Source organism: Sporothrix brasiliensis (assembly GCF_000820605.1).
Source record: "Sporothrix brasiliensis 5110 chromosome Unknown Cont15, whole genome shotgun sequence".
Lineage (NCBI taxonomy): Eukaryota > Fungi > Ascomycota > Sordariomycetes > Ophiostomatales > Ophiostomataceae > Sporothrix > Sporothrix brasiliensis.
The window spans coordinates 2,508,897-2,528,067 of record NW_024467134.1 but is presented as its reverse complement, the minus strand read 5'-3'; the positions used below and the strand labels follow the sequence as shown (position 1 = coordinate 2,528,067).

The 19,171-nt window shown below is 50.3% G+C and overlaps 3 protein-coding genes across 3 annotated transcripts; 2 read left to right on the top strand and 1 right to left on the bottom strand.

Moving 5' to 3' along the window:
- Positions 1-6,884: 6,884 nt before the first annotated feature.
- On the top strand, positions 6,885-12,813 carry SPBR_05468 (uncharacterized protein; the record flags this gene model as incomplete). Its single annotated transcript, XM_040763732.1, has 2 exons — positions 6,885-11,065; positions 11,142-12,813. 2 exons carry the CDS (start codon positions 6,885-6,887, stop codon positions 12,811-12,813), a joined length of 5,853 nt encoding a protein of 1,950 aa, XP_040622461.1.
- Positions 12,814-13,329: 516 nt separating this feature from the next.
- On the bottom strand, positions 13,330-14,069 carry SPBR_06170 (RNA-binding protein 8A; the record flags this gene model as incomplete). The annotated part of the gene is made up of 2 exons (XM_040764432.1): positions 13,330-13,689; positions 13,755-14,069. 2 exons carry the CDS (start codon positions 14,067-14,069, stop codon positions 13,330-13,332), a joined length of 675 nt encoding a protein of 224 aa, XP_040622460.1.
- A 2,094-nt stretch (positions 14,070-16,163) lies between these two features.
- On the top strand, positions 16,164-19,126 carry SPBR_05584 (signal transducing adaptor molecule; the record flags this gene model as incomplete). Its single annotated transcript, XM_040763847.1, has 5 exons — positions 16,164-16,206; positions 16,290-17,266; positions 17,354-17,426; positions 17,510-17,836; positions 18,111-19,126. The coding sequence occupies 5 exons, from the start codon at positions 16,164-16,166 to the stop codon at positions 19,124-19,126; spliced, it is 2,436 nt and encodes an 811-aa protein (XP_040622459.1).
- Positions 19,127-19,171: the final 45 nt, after the last annotated feature.

The following is a 19,171-nucleotide window of genomic DNA, read 5'->3' as shown; positions in this document are numbered from 1 at the left end:
TTATATAAGAGTTACGTGTCCGGTAAAAGATTTATAATATAATTAGTTTATTTAAACGGTGGGATAATTATCGTTTTAAATATACTAAAAATATCCGTAAAGTCTTTTAACTCGACGAGTAGTACGACTTCCCCGTAAGTCTCTTACTCTTTTATATCGAGAGGATAGTCCTTATAAAGGCGTTTATTCGAGACTACCGGGAACGTTATAACCGTATACACTACCGTCTCGTTTCGTATAATTTTCGTAAACTTTTTTAAAGTCTTAATATAAATCTTTAAGGTTTTATATACGAAACGTTATAGTACTCTTATTAAAATATTAATATTTAACGTTTTTAAACCTATAACACTTAATAAAATAAGGTTAATATCTAAACTCTCCGACTTATCGAGTATAATATAAAAACGGATCGTCTCTTTAATCCTTTTACGGAAATCCGTAAGAGTGATAAGGATATTTTAAATTTTAAATGTTTAAGTTTTAAAGGCGTTTATTAAACGCGTTACCGGATCGAGATATCTCGTTTTTCGTAGTTAAAGTCGTTTTACGAATTAAATACTTACGATATTTAACCTTACGGTAGTGTTTAAAGTAATAGTCGTCTTTTCCTCGACTCTCCCGTAATATATTATTAACGCGTTCTTTAATAGTTTATATTTTATTTTTATCGTCTCTTTTTTAAACTCGAAAGAGGTAATTAAAGGTTTTTTAACTTAACGGGCTTTTTAATAATAGTATTTTAAATAAGTACGTTTTTTAAGTAGTTATTTATATAGTGTCCTACTTTATTACACTTAAAGTAAGTAACCGAGGGTTTCTTTTATAACTCTTTTTATTTTATAAACGAAAAGGTTAAAAGTCCGTTATATTCCTCTCTCTTTCGTTTTTACGATTTTTATAACCGTTCGAACGACGTTAACGTTTCTTTTTTTAAAATACGTCTTTTTACGGTTTATCGTCGAGTCGTTTACGACTTTTTTACGAATTACGAACGTTATCGGTAAAACGATTTCTTATCCGTTATATAAATAATAATTCGACTTTTACGTATAAGTCTCGGAGGTTAATCTTTTTATAATCGATAGTTCCGTTTAACGTATACTTAAGTTAATTATTTAATTTAAAATAAAAAGCCTTTTTTTTAAATTTATTAAAAAGAAACGTTATTTACTCTTTTAAAAAACGTAAGTAGTTTAAAAACTCGAATAACGGTTAGTTAGGTCGAGAACGTGTCTTTTTATATAACTTATAAGTTTATATCGACGGGTCGTTTATAATAAAGACGAGTATCGTTATTTACTCTTTAAATTTATTTTAAAAACGTTCGAGTTACTAACGTTTTTTAAAATCTTTAACGTTACGTATATACTAGTTTTATTACTTTTTAAACGGTTTATTTATATAGTTATAAGTAACGACGACTCGATTACGAGAATTCGAGAATTCGTACGGTTTAACTTTAAATATTATTTTTAATTTTAAGATTTAAAATTCCCGGTCTTTAAAAGTGGAATAATTCTTATAAACTTTAAACGATAGTTGTATTTTTAAATCTTTTAACTTACGACCCTTTTACGTTTCTTCGTCGACTTTCGAGTTATTATTCGGTTTAAAAGAATTTTTTTTAAATAACGGGGTTAAAGAAAGGGAAACGGTAAATATTATAAGTGATTATAAGATAGGTTTTTATAATAAATTAGTTGATAAAAAATATTAGTTTTAAGGGTAAAGGTAAGTGTGTATTATAATAAAGACTAATTCTTACTCTTTTTTCCCGGTAAGAAAAAGGGAGTCCTTTTATTTAAAAAGAAAAGGTTTTTTATTAACGTAACGTTAACGTATAATTAAAGACTAGTTATATTATACTTTATTATATAAACCTAGTCACTTAATTCGTAACCTTTAATTACGAATCGATTATAATAATAAATTTATCCTTAATCTTTTCGTTTTAACGAGGGACTTATTAACGTCTCGTATCTTTTAAAACCACGATCCTTTCTTCGAAAACTCGTTTCTTTTTAAACGTCGTTAACCTTTTTTTAAACGTTTTTTCTTCGTCGTCTTTCTTTTCGACTTATTCTTCCGTAATAGTATTAATCTTACCACCTTCTTCTCCCTTTTCTCCACTAGTCGGTACTATTATCACTACTCTAGTACCCGAAGATCCGATCGGGTCTTCGACCGTTAGTTATAAGTTAAAGTTTTCAAGGATAAGGTCGACGTTTACTTACGGGAGACTCGTAAGGCCTCGTAAGTACGAACGTGTAACTCGGCTCGACCTAACGGAGAGTAAGTTTATCACTTCTCTTCTTCCAACTATCGTAAAAAGGTATCCGTAAAGAGAAGAATTAAAATTATTATAAGTGATTGTAAAATAAGTCTTTATAATAGATTAATTAATAAAAAGTATTAGTTTTAAGGACGAAGGTAAGTGTATATTATAATAAAGACTAATTCTTACCCTTTCTTCCTAGTGGGAAGAAGGGAGTCCTTTTATTTAAGGAGAAAAGGTTTCTCATTAACGTGGCGTTAACGTGTGGTTGGGGACCAGCCACACTACGCCCTATTATGTAAGTCTAGTCATTTGATTCGTGGTCTTCGACTACGAATCGATTATAATAATATAATCGATTAAAACGATATAAAAAGTCGTATTTAATCCGACGTTAATAAGACTCGATAATTATAATCGTTTTTAAAATAAAAATCTTTACGACGTTTATAAAACGAGTTTATAAAGACTAATAATTTTACTTATATTAGTTAAAATATATATAAACTTAAAGTTTAAAGTAGTTACGAACTCGACACCACCCGTATATCTCGTTTACGTATACTTTATAAATAAACTTTACGTTATAACGAGTCCCGTTACCGTTTAATATTAACGGGTATACGTTAAAGTAACGTATAAATATTTTAAATATAGTTTTTTTTTTTATTTAAAAATAAAGACTTTAACGAAACGTTTTTTAATATATTAATAATACGTTACGTATAACTATATATCCTTTTACGATATAATCCTTTAAACCGTCGTATTAATAAAGATCTTTAATAAGACTTTAAATTAAAAACGAATTATAAAACTTTAAAAGGGTAGTATTATAATAAACTCGTTATTTTAATACTTATTAACCTCGTTTTTATTATATACTTTATATATTAAATATATAACTATACTTTAATAACCGGGAAAACGTAACGAATAACCGTAATTTTAAATTAATCTTTATTATAACTAAAAAACGAAGGTATAAAACTATTATTTCGTATAAAAGTTAAAAAAAAGATTATTATAACCCCCGTAGTATTAACGTCGGTCTTTTTAACGTTAAACGTTATTTTTATTATTTCGAAGAAAAGGTATACGAAAAAGACGTTAGTCCCGTTAACCTTCGTAAAAATAATAAATAAATTTATATTAACGTTATTTATACTAAAAGTAACGTTAATAAAAAACTCTTTTATAATAAAAGTAAACGGTTATATTATTTCTTTATAAAAAAAACAAACCCTTTTATATTATTATAAACGTACTCTTTAAAAGTGAATTTATCGGTTTTTTTTTAATAAAAGTAATAGTATAAAAACGTATTAATTTTAATCTCGTACTTAAAGATTTTTATTAACCTTCCTTTACTAATAATAAACTTAAAAAAGGGTTATACGACTTATATTAAACACTTTATTAATAATAAAGTCGTAATAAATCTTTACGGGAGTGTAAAAGTTAAACCGTATATCGATATACTTTAAGACTTTTAGTTTAAGATTAATATTTATATATATTTTATAGTAATAGTAACGGAGAGAGAGTATAAACGTATACTTAATATAATATACTTTAATCGTTAAACGATTATTATAATCGTAACGTTTAAAACTTCTTTTATTTTATTAACTCTCGTTTTTATTTTTTTATTTTATATTTACGTTTTAATAATAATAAAAATAAAACGTAAACGAAATATAAGTTTTATAAGTTATTTTTAAAAAAAACGATAATTATTAATCTATTAAATAGTATCGATTAAAGTTAAAATAACTTACGAGACGTCGTTTTCGAGTGTCTTTTTTTTTCTTTTAAATTTTATTAATTTAACGAGAGAAAAAAAAAGGGGATAAGTAAACGGTCGATAATAAATAATATATTAATAAACGTAGGTTTATTATTCTTTTAATTATATTAATTATAAAAAAAATAAAAAAGAATAAATAATTAAGTAAAAAAATATATTAATAACTTTTACGTTTATAACTTTTAATAAAAACCTTTTAAACGTTTAATTTAAAAGTAAAACGTTTTTTTTATACTTTATATAAATCCTTTTTTACTTACTATTTTATAAAAACCCGAATTCGGTAATATCTTATATTATTTAATATTTCGAATAATACCTTTTAATAAGGTTACCGGAAAAAAGGTCGAAAGGTAAAAAAGAAAGGTCGAGAGATAAAAAAGGAGGGTTTAAAGGTAAAAAGAGAGGGTCGAAAGGTAAGGAGGGGTCGAGAAACGGTTAAGGTTTTAAAGAGGTACCGATTTTTAACGACGGTAAAACGTTATAATATCTTAAAAAAGAAAAGAAAAGTTAACCATATATATAAAAAGACGGTCGAAAAAATAACATAAAAATAATCTACATACCGTCTTCCATAGTAGTTCAATTACCGAAAAACGATAAGAGTAAAAGAACGTACAGATTATACAAACGGAGGATTATAGTGATAGATACGGGCAAAAGTAAACAAAAAAGAGGGCGCGGCGCGTTTTCGACGTGGTCACGAGAAAAGCGGACCCGTTAGTCCTTAAAAGGATGGCGTTTTAGTCACATGATCCGAGTTTTTTATTGTACGATTATAGTTCATGTGAGCCATACGAAATACTTCGTAGACTACGGAGCAATTACGTGGTCGCATGCCGCACCGCTTTGTTAGTTTGTCCAGTGACGTACGCAGTCCCACTGCTTAGTCATCCGGCCAACCCAGCGACAGGAAACGATACTTTGGGTACCAGCGCTCGATTAGAGAGCGACCCCTCATAGTGCTCCGAGACGTTTCGCATTCAAGTCGCAGGAAAAGAAGAAATGTGAGTACTAGTAAATAGAAGTCGTACGGCGGACGTTGTACATTCCCACGGGCACCATTTGGTTGCTGGGGGCGGACAATCAGAAATAACTGGCAGATACGACGTCTCATCGTCACTGTCTGTCTCCATTTGGGTCGGCGAGATCTCGAGATCCGCCAGTTTGGTACAGTGTCTTGAGACTGGAATGTTCATGACGACATTCCGCTGCAGGAAGAAATCGTACTAGCTGGAATCGAGAAACCACATGTAATCAGTGTCTCACTGCTAGCGACGGACCTGCCATGGGCGTCTGTTGAGGACAGGCAGGACACACGGCATCTGCTTGTATTGACGCCGCAGTCACATCTGCTCGTCTTGGTTCATACAGCAGTGCGAACCAGCGTGGAAAAGACGGTGAGTGAGTATAGCTATGTCTGAGAAGGATGGACCCTTATACGGAGTACGACAGCGACACACATGCACGGCATCAAGTCCGCCCGTCATGGAAGGGAACAAGAGAAGCCGTGGCCACTCTCCCAGCGACACTTTTCTCTGGGCCATTCTGGGCGCCAATGGGAGGTCGTGAGAAAAGTCGAGTCCGGCAGCGTCAAGAATGACCGGCACGGCTCCTGGCATGGCACGTTTATGTATCCTTGGCTATAAGACACCATACAAGCGCGTTTTGCAGTGTTCTAGAAGCATATCTCGTAAACTGGCGGTCTGTTCTGTTTCTTTGTTGGACTACTCTGTATTTTATACAGTGTTGGTCACCGCAAATAGGCTCCAATGCCGCCTGTATTAGCACTGTTTATACCGAGACTGCGCCCGCTAACTCAAGCGATAGGGCGTCATTCGGCTGGTCCCGGCCACACCGTTTGCTTTTGGACGTTTGAGGGGCCAGCCAGCCAACACACCACCTCACAGACAAGCAAATTGCACATGTTGAACAACTTTTACCAAGGGCACCAAAAGCTGGGCATTTTCTCGTATCGGAAAGACACATTGTTTTACGCCGTATTACGCAGTGCCCCGTCCCGTTGCGCCTCTTGTCTCGCTCTGTTTGCGTAAGAGGCCTCGAAGACGGAAGGAGCAGGGGATGTGCAGCTTTCGGTGTCGATGGAGCTCTGCAGCCAGCTTCGAGGAAGCCAGTCGCTCTTGCCAGCCTCCGCACGTCTCCACCAGAGAACGTAGCTGCCGTCGTTGCGACCAGGGGATGCACCAAGTGGCAGGCGCGATTTGGGAGGCCGCTACTGTGGAAACCCAGGAAAGAGAGAGAAGGAAAGAAGGAAAGAAAGCACCCCCTGGCCGTCTTCAACCTCCCGATTTTCGATTGCTCCTGCCAGCTCTGTTGTTTTTTTTTTTTTTTGTTGTGTGCGTTTCTGTGAGAGCTTCGTTATTGCTGTCCGGCTTTCTCGCTGCTTCCCTCTCGCTCTGCTTTCATCCAAATGCGCCTTCCTAATTTCTGCATCTCGTCGCCCTCGCACTTTCCCTTGTTACTGCTTTCGCGTTCCTGCCCAAGTTATGGCAGTTTACCTGGGCACCCCTTCATTTGCCGCCATATAGCTTCACCTGCTGCAGGCAAAACAAAAACAACATCGCATCTCGACTCGACATAATCCCCTGACACAACCAAGAAACGAGCATCGACGCCTGCACCTCAGGATCTGCGGTCCAAAGCAGCCGACTCCCGCAGTGTCCCCCCTCCCTTGCAGGTCTCTGATTCGCAGTGTCGTAATCCTCTCCCTGCTTCTCTGTAATTATTTCCATACTTTTGCCTCGCCCCTCGACCGCCTAACCAAAAACCCAAGACATGGGGCCGTACTGGGGAAACTTGCCAGACGCAAGAGACGTCCAAAAAGCAAGAGATGCAAAAGCAGCAGAAGCAGCAGAAGCAGCCGCTGGTCAGGCAAGGAATGGCCCGTCTGCCGCTCCTTCAGGCCTGACAGCTCCCGACGGTCAGACCCAACCACAGGGCCACGCTCGTCTCCCGTCATTGGACACGATGGCCCAGCTGCAGCCCAAGCCGAACCGCGCGTCCATCCAGACAGCACACACTACAAATACCGATGCGCCGACCGAGTCCACAATGAGCCCGTTCGTGTCGCCCACCAGCCCCCAATTTCCCGACCAAGGCCTCGCTCCGCGCCCTCCTTCATTTCCCTACAACGGCGCTGCTGCTGCCGCCGCCGCCGCCAGCCTCAACCGCCCGAGCCAGCGACACCAGCGACAGCTGTCGCAAGACAGCGCCGATCGTAGCTTTGACCGGAACAACAGACGCCGCGACAGTCGCGACCAGAGCGAGGACGTCGGCTACGACGACACGTTCCGTGGCAGCCAGGAGCCGCTTGACGACCTCGACAAGGGTGTCGATCCTCCTCCAGCGGCACCCGACGTCCCGCGTGGCCCGCCCCTGAGCTACCGACCGCCTGGCTACGCCGTCGCCAGTTCTGCCTACCCGCCAGTGTCCTCCAGCTCGCCCCATACGCCCCGAAGCATGCAGCGGCCCGAGGTGTCGCTCTCCGTCGACGCAATGGCCGTCGATGGTCCCGGCCAATACTACGTGTCTGCGCCAGTCGCGGCACCTGCACCACGCACCGCTGGCGACGGCCGCTCCCGCAATCCCGTCGATCCCAACGCCAGCCCAGGAACGCGCCGGCGCCCGTCGGTTAGCGGTGGCGCCAGGCCGCAACCAGCCTCAGCAACAACACCACGGCGGTCGCAGTCAGGCACCGAGACTGGCCTTGGTCTCGGCTCTGCAGCACCACAAGATGCCAGCGGAACTGCGCCGCCACGGCGTCGCGTGTCCACCGGCGGCAGCCCGGCCGACCGCACCCAGAAAAAGTTCGACGAAGTCCGCTCGCCCCTCCAAAAGCTTGAGCTAACGCTCGACAGCATTACAAAAGAAGAAAAACGCGCACGCGTTGCTGCTGCTGAACAAGCGGCTCGAGAGAAGGAGCGCCGTCGTACAGAGGCAGGGTCTCAACAACAGCGGCAGCAATCCAGTCAACAATACGCCCAGCAGGCGAGATCGCAAGCGCGACCGCATCAACCCGCGCGTCAACAACAGCCACAGCCGCAGCCCCTACCACAGCAGCAACAGCCGCAGCATCAACCACAGCAACAGCAGGTCCGCTTCCGGGACCGTGCACCGCCGGCCATTGATGGAGAACCTCGACCTCTTCTGCAGCCCGAGATGAGCCCCGTTGAGGAGAGTTACCTGCCAATTGCTGCCGCCGCCGCCGCCTCTGCGCAGAGAGGCAACCCGCCTCAGTATGACACCGATGGCACACCTCCGCCGCCGCCTCCCGACTCGGAGAAGCCTCGCAATCTTCCACAGCAGACACGCATTGTTCCGTCCGGGTCGGGTATCCCCCAGCGCAATCTCAGTTTCCGCGAACGAGCCGCGCATGGCAATGTCAGACTGCCCCAGGCTGATGAGCAGTCGCCTACCCTTCCCACGCAAGCCGTGGCTCCAAACAATGCAGTTCCCCACAGACAAAACAGCGCACGCTCCGGGAAGCTGCAGAAGGAACCGCCCAGCGACTTGCGGTATACCCAGCCACAGAATGCATACCCGGCAGCCCAGCCGCACAGCGCGCAACCCCCGGCAGGTGGAGTTCCTGCTGAAGCCATCCCGAGAACCATGCCCACCGACCTTGATGCGGCCCTTTTACGAGGTCGTTCTCAACAAGAGCCACCGCCGGCTCCGCAGGCCTCGACATACCAGTTTCCCCCGCAACAGCCAGCAAAATTAGTGAAATCACCAAGCCAGCGGAAAGCACCTGCAAATAGCTCCTATCCGAACCGCGCTGTCCTGCAAGCAGCGAACGGAACCTTTGATGGTTCGTACAACAGTCCTGTCGACAACAGCGTCAACAATAATGCTGCAGAGGACGCAGTCGCCGCTAGTGTCACGGGTGTTGCGGGTGCATCAGGCGCTGCGTCTGCCGCTGCTGCTGAATCCTCAGCCGACGCACCATTGAAGAGGACGGCTCGATTCGGCCAGGACGTGATTGACAACGAGCCAGAGCCAAGTCTACCTACTCGTGGCGACAGGCACTTTGACGACCCCCACCACCACCGCTTTTCCAACATGGTCTACCGCGCACGTAACAACCTGCAACCGGGCCAGGGCAAATACAACCCGCCCAACTACCTAGACGAGTGGAAACAAGGGACCGTCGGTACCCTCGCAGCCGGTCTCCTGGACTTGTCCGACAAGACCTCGCCGTCTGCTGACCGAGACAAGGCTTGGTGGGAGAAGAGCAAGCGCCGCGGCAGCGCCTCCACTGCACCGCCCCGTCCTAGGAAAGGCGAGGCATTTGACGGGGAGTATGACGAGGCCAACGGCCCATCACGCTTCAAGCCGCCTCTACACCTTGTCTGTGGACCATTGCTACGATACTGTGGTATGCGCAAAGAGCGCTCTCCCTCGCGGGGCGCCCGCAATGGAAGTCGCAACCAGATAGCCGAGCGCGAGTTCTGGCGCGGCAGCGTCATGATCGTCACTCGCGACACCGACTCGTCGTACGAAATCGCCCCGACACTCCGCTTGTTTTCGCAGCCCCTTGATGTGCTGCCGCCGCCACCGAGCGAGGTCGAAGGTACTCTGTCGCCCGAGTACGTGGATCCCCTCGTTGGGCATCCCAAACTCGGCCGCAACGGCGAGACTCTTTATGTGCGTCCTGTCGAGCACCTTGAGCAAGCCAAGGATCTGTCCCGCGATGAGTCCGACGAGGGCTTGTTTGAGAAGACAAAGAGCCCTGTGGACGGCGTAGGCCCTGCAGGCCAGGCCGTGGACTTGCCTGGCTCGTTTGCGGATCGCCTGAAAAAGACCGACCTGGACGGAGAAAAGGCGGGCAAATTCAAGGACGTTCGTGGTTTCCGGCTGCACTTCGAGCGCGGCGTGACTTTCTGGCGATTCAACATTGAGGTCGAACTGCTGGACAAGCAGCAGCGGATCGCGTACCGCATAAATCGTGGCCCGGCCACCGGCTTCTGGGTGCCGGCCAAGGGCCAGTCGATGCACATTATGTTCTACTCGTGCAACGGCTTCAGCCTCAGTGTCAAGCCGGACGAATTTAGCGGCCCGGATCCGATGTGGCGCGACGTCCTCAACAACCACCAGACGCAGCCCTTCCATGTGATGATTGGCGGTGGCGATCAGCTCTACAACGACGCCATCATGAACCAAACGACAATCTTCCAGGAGTGGCTCACCATCCGCAACCCCCTCACAAAGGGCAACATGCCATTTACCCCTGAAATGCAGGACGAGATGGAGGAGTTCTACCTCAACCGCTATGCCATGTGGTTCTCACAGGGCCTCTTCTCCTTGGCCAACTCGCAAATTCCCATGGTCAACATGTACGATGACCATGACATTATTGATGGATTTGGCTCCTACCCGCAACACTTTATGCAGTCTCCCGTCTTCGCTGGATTGGGCAACGTCGCTTTCAAGTACTATATGCTGTTCCAACACCAGAGCGTGATTGGGGAGACGGAGGAGTCGGAGCCGAGCTGGATTCTGGGCCAGACCCCTGGCCCCTACATCAACGAGGTCAGCCGCAGTACTTTTATGCATCTTGGCGCGAAGGTGGCACTCCTGGCCGTCGACTGCCGCACGGAGCGGACGCGAGAGGAGGTTCTTCGTGAAGACACGTGGAAGCGCATCGTCGACCGGTGTTACAAGGAGATCGAAAAGGGCCAGACCGAGCATCTTCTCGTCCAGCTCGGCATTCCAATTGCCTATCCACGCCTTGTCTGGCTGGAGAACATCCTGACGTCTCGGCTTATGGAGCCCGTCAAGCTGCTTGGCAAGACGGGCATCCTCGGCAACTTCCTCAACCATTTTGACGGCGGCGTGGAGATCCTCGACGACCTTGACGACCACTGGACGGCCAAGAACCACAAGGACGAGCGGAAGGTTGTCATTGAAGACCTGCAAGACCTGGCGGCTGACCGCTCGGTGCGCATAACCATTCTCAGGTGAGTTTTCACTTTCGATGCGCCCGTGCAAAAAACAAACCCAACATAAAAATACTAAGCATGTCTCCTTGTACAGTGGCGACGTCCATTTGGCAGCCATTGGACAGTTCTACTCGAATTCCAAGCAGGGCCTGGCGAAGCACAAGGATTTCCGGTACATGCCCAACGTTATCTCGTCCGCAATTGCCAACACGCCGCCACCAGACATCATGGCCGACATCCTCAACAAGCGCAACAAGGTCCACCACTTTGACAAGGAGACGGACGAGGACATGATCCCGCTCTTTGGTCACGGCGTGGACGGCAAGCCAAGAAATAACAAGACCCTGCTGCCCCACCGCAACTGGTGTTCGATCCAGCCCTATGCACCAGGAGATAATCCAGATCCAGCGTTCCAGCACTCAGGCCTCAACGTTGCAGCGGACGACATGTCGACAAGCAGCCGCGGAAACTTCTTCATGCGGACCGTCTCGTTCCGTCGCAACCCCTACAATGGCAACAGCGGCAACAACGGCGATCTGTCACGGCCCCCTATATCCGGTGGAGGTGGGAGCCTTCTCCGGCGGTTCAGCCGCGGCAGGCAGTCCGTGGACTCTGTGCAGCGTCCCGTTGTGCCTAACAACGGTGTGCGCCGATCGTTCTCCCTGGCACGCGCGAATCCTTCCAACTTGTTCCGCCGTCTCAGCAGCCGTCGTCAGAGAAGACCAGATGATGGCGGCATCAACGGCAGCTGGGGCCCAGACAGTGAGGAGGCGCTGCCGCAACAACAATACGAACAGGCGGCGAACCAACAGGCCTATCAGCAGGAACGGTACCCACCACCACAGCAGCAGCAGCAGCAGCAGCAGTCGGGTGCGCCACCTATTCCGGGCAAGATCCCTGTCAACTACGCAAACGGGCAAGGCCACAACCACGGCCAGGGCCATGGCCGCGGATACGACCAGTCTCGTCGTCGGGGTGTACACCCCGGCCAGTACCCAGATGACCAGAGTACGATTAGCAGTGAGGAAGATGTGCCCGGTGCGCCGGCGTCGGGTGGTCAATCGCAGCAGGCTCGCATCCGCGGCGGTGCGGGCTCACCGTCTGACCTGGCCAGCCAAGCCTACGACGAGTACGAAAACGGCGACGAGGGCTACTTTTCAGTCAAGAGGCGCCCAGCCGGTCCCGGGCGCAGCCAGACGGCTCCCGATATGGGTGCTACAGGTTTTGCACCTCATCAGCAGCAGCAGCGGGCCCCGCAAGCCTCGGGCGGCACACTGCCGACGATGTCGGATGCCGCCGACGGCAGCATGGGCGGCAGCATGGGACCACCGACGCGACCGTTCTACCGCACACCGACGGGCCTAACGGCCCGGCAGATGAAGAAAGCCGAGAAGTACGAGGTCAACCTCGAGGGCGGCCTGGACATCCGGCTCAACGTCGAGGTCAACCCCAAGGACCCGTCGGGCATCACAGTGCCGTACCGACTGGTTGTGCCCAGGCTGTGGTATACGTACGAGAGCGACCCTGTGGCCGGGGCGATGGGTGGTGGGAAAGTGGCTACGGCGCCAACGGGAATCAAGCGGCTTCTCAGCATCGGCCGTCGGAAACCGTCTCTGTCCTTGCCCCCGCCACAGCCCATGCAGCAGGTCGAGCCATTGCAGCCAGTGCAACCTATACAGCCCATACAACAGGCACCACAGATGCAGCAAATGCAGCAAGTTCCGCCAGAGACATATGGTGGTGCCGAAAACCAGTATGCCCGCTAAGCATATGGCAGGTGAACTGGTTGGGCTACGTCTTGTCATCTTTCTTCAATATTCTTTCCTTTCAGCATTGTGTTAAGACTGCCATTATACTTTTTTTTTAGTTTCACATGTTCCTTGTCCGTTATATTCTTGCATATTGGCAGCGTCGTTGTTTTGGGAAATTTCATGGAGGAAGCACCTGCGGCCCTCAATCTTTGTCGTGAGGCCTTGGGCGAACCCCAAATAGAAGAATTCTTAGATAGCATCTTCATTTGTCCACTTTCTTAAAGCATTATACATTGTAATTTCATTATGACCCTGGCCGATATACGCCTACGCGAAGTGTTTCTGTTGCCAGTGACGGATACAAATAAAATGTCTTTTCGATACCGAGAGGCGCCGTCCCGCCGGTGATTTTGTATATAAAATAAAGATGAAAGGAAAATAAAACATTAAATCAAAACGCCAGCCGCCCTTCCGCTTTTCGTCTCATTGTATGATGGTCCCGACCCTGATCCTCATCTCGCCCACCCTGTCTCACGCGCCAGCCTCGGCCCCTGGACTCCTACTCCGGCTGCGGCCTGTCCGGCCACCCGGCGGGCCGCGTCTGTGTTCCTCGCTTGGACTCCGATCCCGCGCGCCGTCGCGGTCGCCGCCATCGTGTCTGTCGTGTCTGTCGTTGCGTTCGCGGGTCCGGTCGTTGCGGCCTCCACGGTCGCGGTCGCGGTCCCGGTCGCGGTCGCGGTCACGGTCACGATCGTTGCGCGCCTTGGCCGGCGGCGGACGCACAAACGCAAAGTCCACCTGCACCGTCTGGTCCAGCAGCTTCGTCTGGTGCGCGCCGTCAATGGCCGCACGCGCCTCCTTGAGGGTCGGGTATTCGATTAAGCAGTAGCCCTGGCGGGTGTGAGCGAGCGGGCCAACCAAAACAAGTAGGTACAGAAAAACAGGGTCGGGCCTACCTTGACATAGCCGCTGCGGCGGTCGAGGTTGAGGTGCATATTCTTAATCTCGCCAAACTCGGAAAACATGTCGTGCAGGGCCTCCTCATCGGCCTCTTCGTGGACGTTGGTCACGACAATGATCCAGCCCTCAATGGACCGGACGGCCGTGGCCTTGGCATGGGTCTGCATGTCGGCACTCCGCGGGCCGTCGGCGGCGGCCTCGCCGTTGTCGTTGCTGTTGTCGTTGCTGTTGTCGTTGCTGTTGTCGTTGCCGTTGTTGACGCCCGTCGCCGGCGGCGCGACGTCGTCGATTTCCATGTCGACGTCGGCCATGGTGGGGTGCTGTTGGGCCGGTGGGCAGACAGAAGCGAAGATTGGGGGTGGAGGTTGGCCAAAACGAGACGACGGCGGGTAGAGGACGCAGACGGGGGTTGGTGTTGAGGTTCGTCGTGGGAGAACTGGCTTCAATCTGAACGCGATCGCACAAGTCAATGGCAGGCGAGCTCCAGCCGTAGTCCGCATTCAATGGGGCAAGCACGGCACGACAGCGCAAAGCTTCCCCAGAGGAAGGTGGGTCGCAACAAAGATTTTCCCGCCGTCCGTCATTGGCTCCTACTGTTTTGAGAGAGCTGTGTTGTGCTCCAAGACAGCTTTGGATTCATACATTTTTCGAAAGGCTTCACTTCATTGCTTGTTCTGCTTGATTACTATGTATTTCTGCAATATTTCTGTAGCTAAATCGTAGCTGGTCTTTTTTTCTTTTTTTTCCTTTACTTTTCCAAAACTTAATATGAATTTATTGAAATAATGACATGATAACAAAATATTAGGAAAATCGGCATCACTTATGTATCTTTTAATGTCATATTTATTCCTTTAATTTATTTTTGAAGTATTCCCGACTTATGCCTTGACTCTTTTCTTCTGTCCATGGCTCCCCATCTGTACGGACGGCCTCTGCTTGTCTCATTACCTTTTCAATTTGTAGTAGACCAGTGGCATTGAACGGCCTTTGCAATAGCCACTGATTCCAGCACAAGTCGATGTTACAGGCTAAAATGAATGACGAGATGTCCAGGAGATGGTATGATCGAGAGGGAGCCGATCATATTGTTGCATTTGAGTCGTTTGTATGCCCGTCGGCCCGTTTTAGAACACCGCTCTGCTTCAACATCTTTTGGAGGCAGCCTGTCTTATTGCCAACAGAATGCGTCGACGGGCCTACGCAATCGGCAGCGGTAGACTGAGGCAGCAGGGAGCAGGAAAGACCGCCGAAAAAAAAAATAGAAAATCTCCCAGCCTTGCAGGCCCTTTCAAGCCGCTCACAATGGCTCTCAGAGTCGGTGCCCTCCACATCCTCCCTACCCCTTCACCACCCAAGTCCACACTATTCAAGAGGCGACGACTACGTCAGGATCGTTGGCGGAGGTGGGTTGCGATGTGGCGAGGAAGGCTCGGCTCTGCCACATTTGAGAGTGGCTTGGCCAAGAACAAAGTATGGAGTGGATGACAGATACTTGACGTTGCTGGATGGCTCTTGAAGGAGAGGGCAAAACCGCCTCGAATGACGATACTTTGCGTTTCTTGATAAACTGATCGATCACGTTCGTTCTTTCCTTCTTCTGCATCTTGCCATCTCTAGCCTGTCCAGTTGCAGTTTCCGTCCTGCTTGAACTGCGACACAAGGTAACAACCACCCAGTAATTACAGGTGTTTCCTGTTTGAGCGGCCCCACAATAGTCACCACGCACTGTGACTGGACAGCCTCACGCTCTCATCCTTCCCGGCCCTGCGGCCCTGTTGCGACTGCCTTGTGGACGACGTGACAGCGCTCTAAAATAGCACCACAAGGCACGCACTTCATACCACGTAGTTTCCTCGAGTGGCGGGTGGGCATCCATCATTGCCCAACTGGGCCTAACCTGCGCCTGCTCGTGCCTTCTTCTTTGCCTCTCGCACCTGCCCGCTCAGCTGCAACTCCACCTCCTGCCCCCGACCTTCCCTTTTACCCCCTCCCCTCCTGACAGCATTCGTCGAAGCAGCTTCACCCAAACTCTCCCAAAGCAATCATTTGTCTTCTTTCTTTTTGACAGCTTGCCAGACGTCTTTATCAGCCTTCACTCTGTCGTGATCGCGCGCTTTTCAAACGGGACCCGCCGCCGTTCGTGACAACCCTCCATTTGCAAGCTACAGCCCCCAAACCATCGTCATCGCATCTGAAGCGAAGCTCTGCTGCCTGATTGGCAGCCGACTCTTTTTCGCCAAGCTCACATCGACCTCGTTTTCTGTGGTATCCTTCTCTCTTTCAGGCCGCGACCCGTCCTGATTTCGGACACCAACCGCACCGTCTTTATCGTCTTTGCTTTCCATTCCGCCTGCCCGCCCAAAGCACCACACCCGGCTGGTCTCTTCTGCGTGTCCGCCGCCATGTTTCGCGCAGCCGCTCCCGGCCCCTTTGACGAGGCCGTCGGTATGTCGTCTGTCGTCTGTCTTCGTCGTTTGCCATGTGTCGTTCCTCTGGTCTAACACAGCTGTTTCTCCCACCCCCCACAGGCAAGGCCACCGACGAAAACGCCACCTCCGAGGACTGGTCCGCCATCCTCGAAGTGTGTGACCGTGTCTCGAGCGACCCCGTCAACGGCCCCAAAGAGGCCGTCCAGAGCCTCATCAAGCGCCTCGCCCACCGCAACGCCAACGTCCAGCTCTACACGCTCGAGCTCGCCAACGCGCTGAGCCAGAACTGCGGGACGCCCCTGCACCGCGAACTCGCCTCGCGCGCCTTTACCGACGCCCTGCTCAAGCTCGCCAACGACCGCAATACCCACAACCTCGTCCGCCTCAAGATCTTGGAGCGTATGAAGGAGTGGTCCGACATGTTCCGCAGCAACACCGACCTCGGCATCATGCAGGACGCCTACAGCCGCCTGCAGCACGCCCAGCCCCAGCTGCAACCTCCGCCCTCCGCGCCCCAGAAGAACAGCCTGACCGAGCAGGATCGCCAGCGCGAAGAGGAGGACCTGCAGCGGGCCCTCAAGCTGTCGCTCGAGGACGAGGCGAGCAAGAAACAGGCCGCCCCCGGTGGCAGCGGGGCTGGTGGAGCAGCTGGTGCGGGTCCGTCGGGCGCTGCTGGCCCCTCGGCCTACGGCGGAGCTACTGCGGGCGGCTCTGGAGGGCCGGCAGCCGCAGCCGCTCCCACGCAAGGCACGACGGCGGCGACCGTGTCCCGCGTGCGTGCACTCTTTGATTTCGCCGCGTCAGAACAGGACGAGCTCGACTTCAAGAAGGGCGATGTTATCGCCGTGCTCGAGTCCGTCTACCGCGACTGGTGGCGTGGCTCGCTCAAGGGCCGCACCGGCATTTTCCCACTCAACTACGTCGAAATCCTGGCCGACCCGACACCCGACGAGCTGCAGCGCGAGGCCCAGATGGAGGCCGAGGTGTTTGCCGAGATTAAGAACGTCGAGAAGCTGCTGACCCTGCTGAGCGTCTCCAATACCGCGCCGCGGGAGGAGGACACGGACGAGATTTCAGTAGGAGCCTTCCCCCCCTCCCCACCTTCTACGCTTTTACTTTCCCTTCTCACCCATCGAAAGCCGCTTCGTACTGACACACTACAGAAACTCTATCACCAGACCCTCGCCATTCGGCCGAAGCTGATTAAGCTTATCGAGAAATACTCACAGAAGAAGGGTGCGTATGCAGCTACATAGCCAATGTTTGGCCCTTTGCGCTGTATGCCATTTATCCGTTTATGCTGACACTGACAACACCAGACGACTTCACCCAGCTCAACGAAAAGTTCATCAAGGCCCGCCGCGATTACGAGGCCCTGCTCGAATCGTCCATGTCCCACCCGCCCCAGCCCAACTACCAGCAATACGCCATGCACCAGCACGCCAGTCCCCAGGGCTACCCCATCGGCCCAGGCGGCCCCGCCGGCTCTGGCACGTCCCATATCGCACCCCATGCAGGCTATGCGGCGCCAGGCGTGGGCCAGCAGCCGCCACCACAGCAGCAACTGCAACTGCAGCAGCAGCAGTCGCAGCCGCAGCAGCCGCCACCAGACCAGAGATACTACACTCCCGGGCCACAACGTCAGGGTCAGTCTTTATACTAGAAAACAAAGCGTGCATCAAAGTGGCCAGGACACTGTACAAAGGCAGCATAATTTGCACTCTTGGAGGGCGAGACAGCAGGAGAAAAGGCATGCCCAACTATTTACAGGTCTTTTCTTCGGTCTACCTCTTATAATGATCTTTTATACCCATGCACCCGCCCATGCATTTTATGCCAGCAACTGTGCACGTTCACACTGCGCCCATGGATCTTTTTCTCCGTTGCTTCGTTGTAAATTTATATACTAACTGAATATAGACCAGCAACAGCAGCAGTATCCCCAGTCGCCTTCGCCGAACACACATCGTCCGAACGCCGGTGCACCGTCTGCCTTTTACCTAGCCAATGCCGAGATCCCGCCAGCGCAACCGCAGCAGCCGCCGCCGCAGCAACAGCAGCAACAGCAGCAGCAACAACATCAGCAACAACAACCGCCTCCCCAGCATCAGCAGCAAGTGCCATACCCGCCCCAGGGCCACCAGCAGGGCCAGCGCATCCCGTCCGGCAGTGGTCTCAGCGGTGAGCCGCTCAAGCAGCCCTCCCCGCTCCAGACGAACATTGCCCCTGCCCAGCGTCCGGCCGCCGACAACACCTACCTTCCCTACAACCCCAACCAGCAACAGCAGCAACAACAGCAACCACAGCATCAGCCGCAGCCGCAACAGCAGCAGGGTGGCTCTGTCTCGGGGCCCGGTGGCGGCAATGGCCCGCACAGCACGTACGGCAACCCACAGGAGCTTTCCACATCGGCCTACGACTCGCCCATTGCCGCGCACAACCCCAATGCCGTTAACATGCCCCCCATCCAACCTACCCAGCCCACTTCTGCCCACACGTACTCTTCGTCTGTCTACTCGCCGGACCAGTATGGGCCGCCGTCTGTCGTTGGTCTTCCTACCGGACCCCCACCGACTGAAACGAACAGCAACACGTCGGCGCCTCCCAACCCTTCGTATCAGGCCTACAACAGCTACCCGTCTTCTGCACCCGCACCGCCCCAGTCCTCGACTCCGGCACCCGCGCCGCCCACCGCGTCTCCGCCGCCCGCTCCTGGTGGTGGCGGTGGTGGGCACTACGACTCCCGCCAGAGCCTGCCGAGCCGCCTGAGCACCAGTGGGCCGTCCGCGCCAGGTGCCGGGCCCGGCTCGCCGCCGCCCGAGCAGCAGCAGTACCGGCCGTATGTGCCCCCTACAGACGCCTCTGTCGCGCACCAGGGTGGTAGCAGTCCGCCCGTGGACGATTACTACCGGCAGACGGGTCGGGTAGGTTACTAAGTCAGTCAAATGAAAGAGGGTTGCAGGGGAGGGCTGGAATGGGAG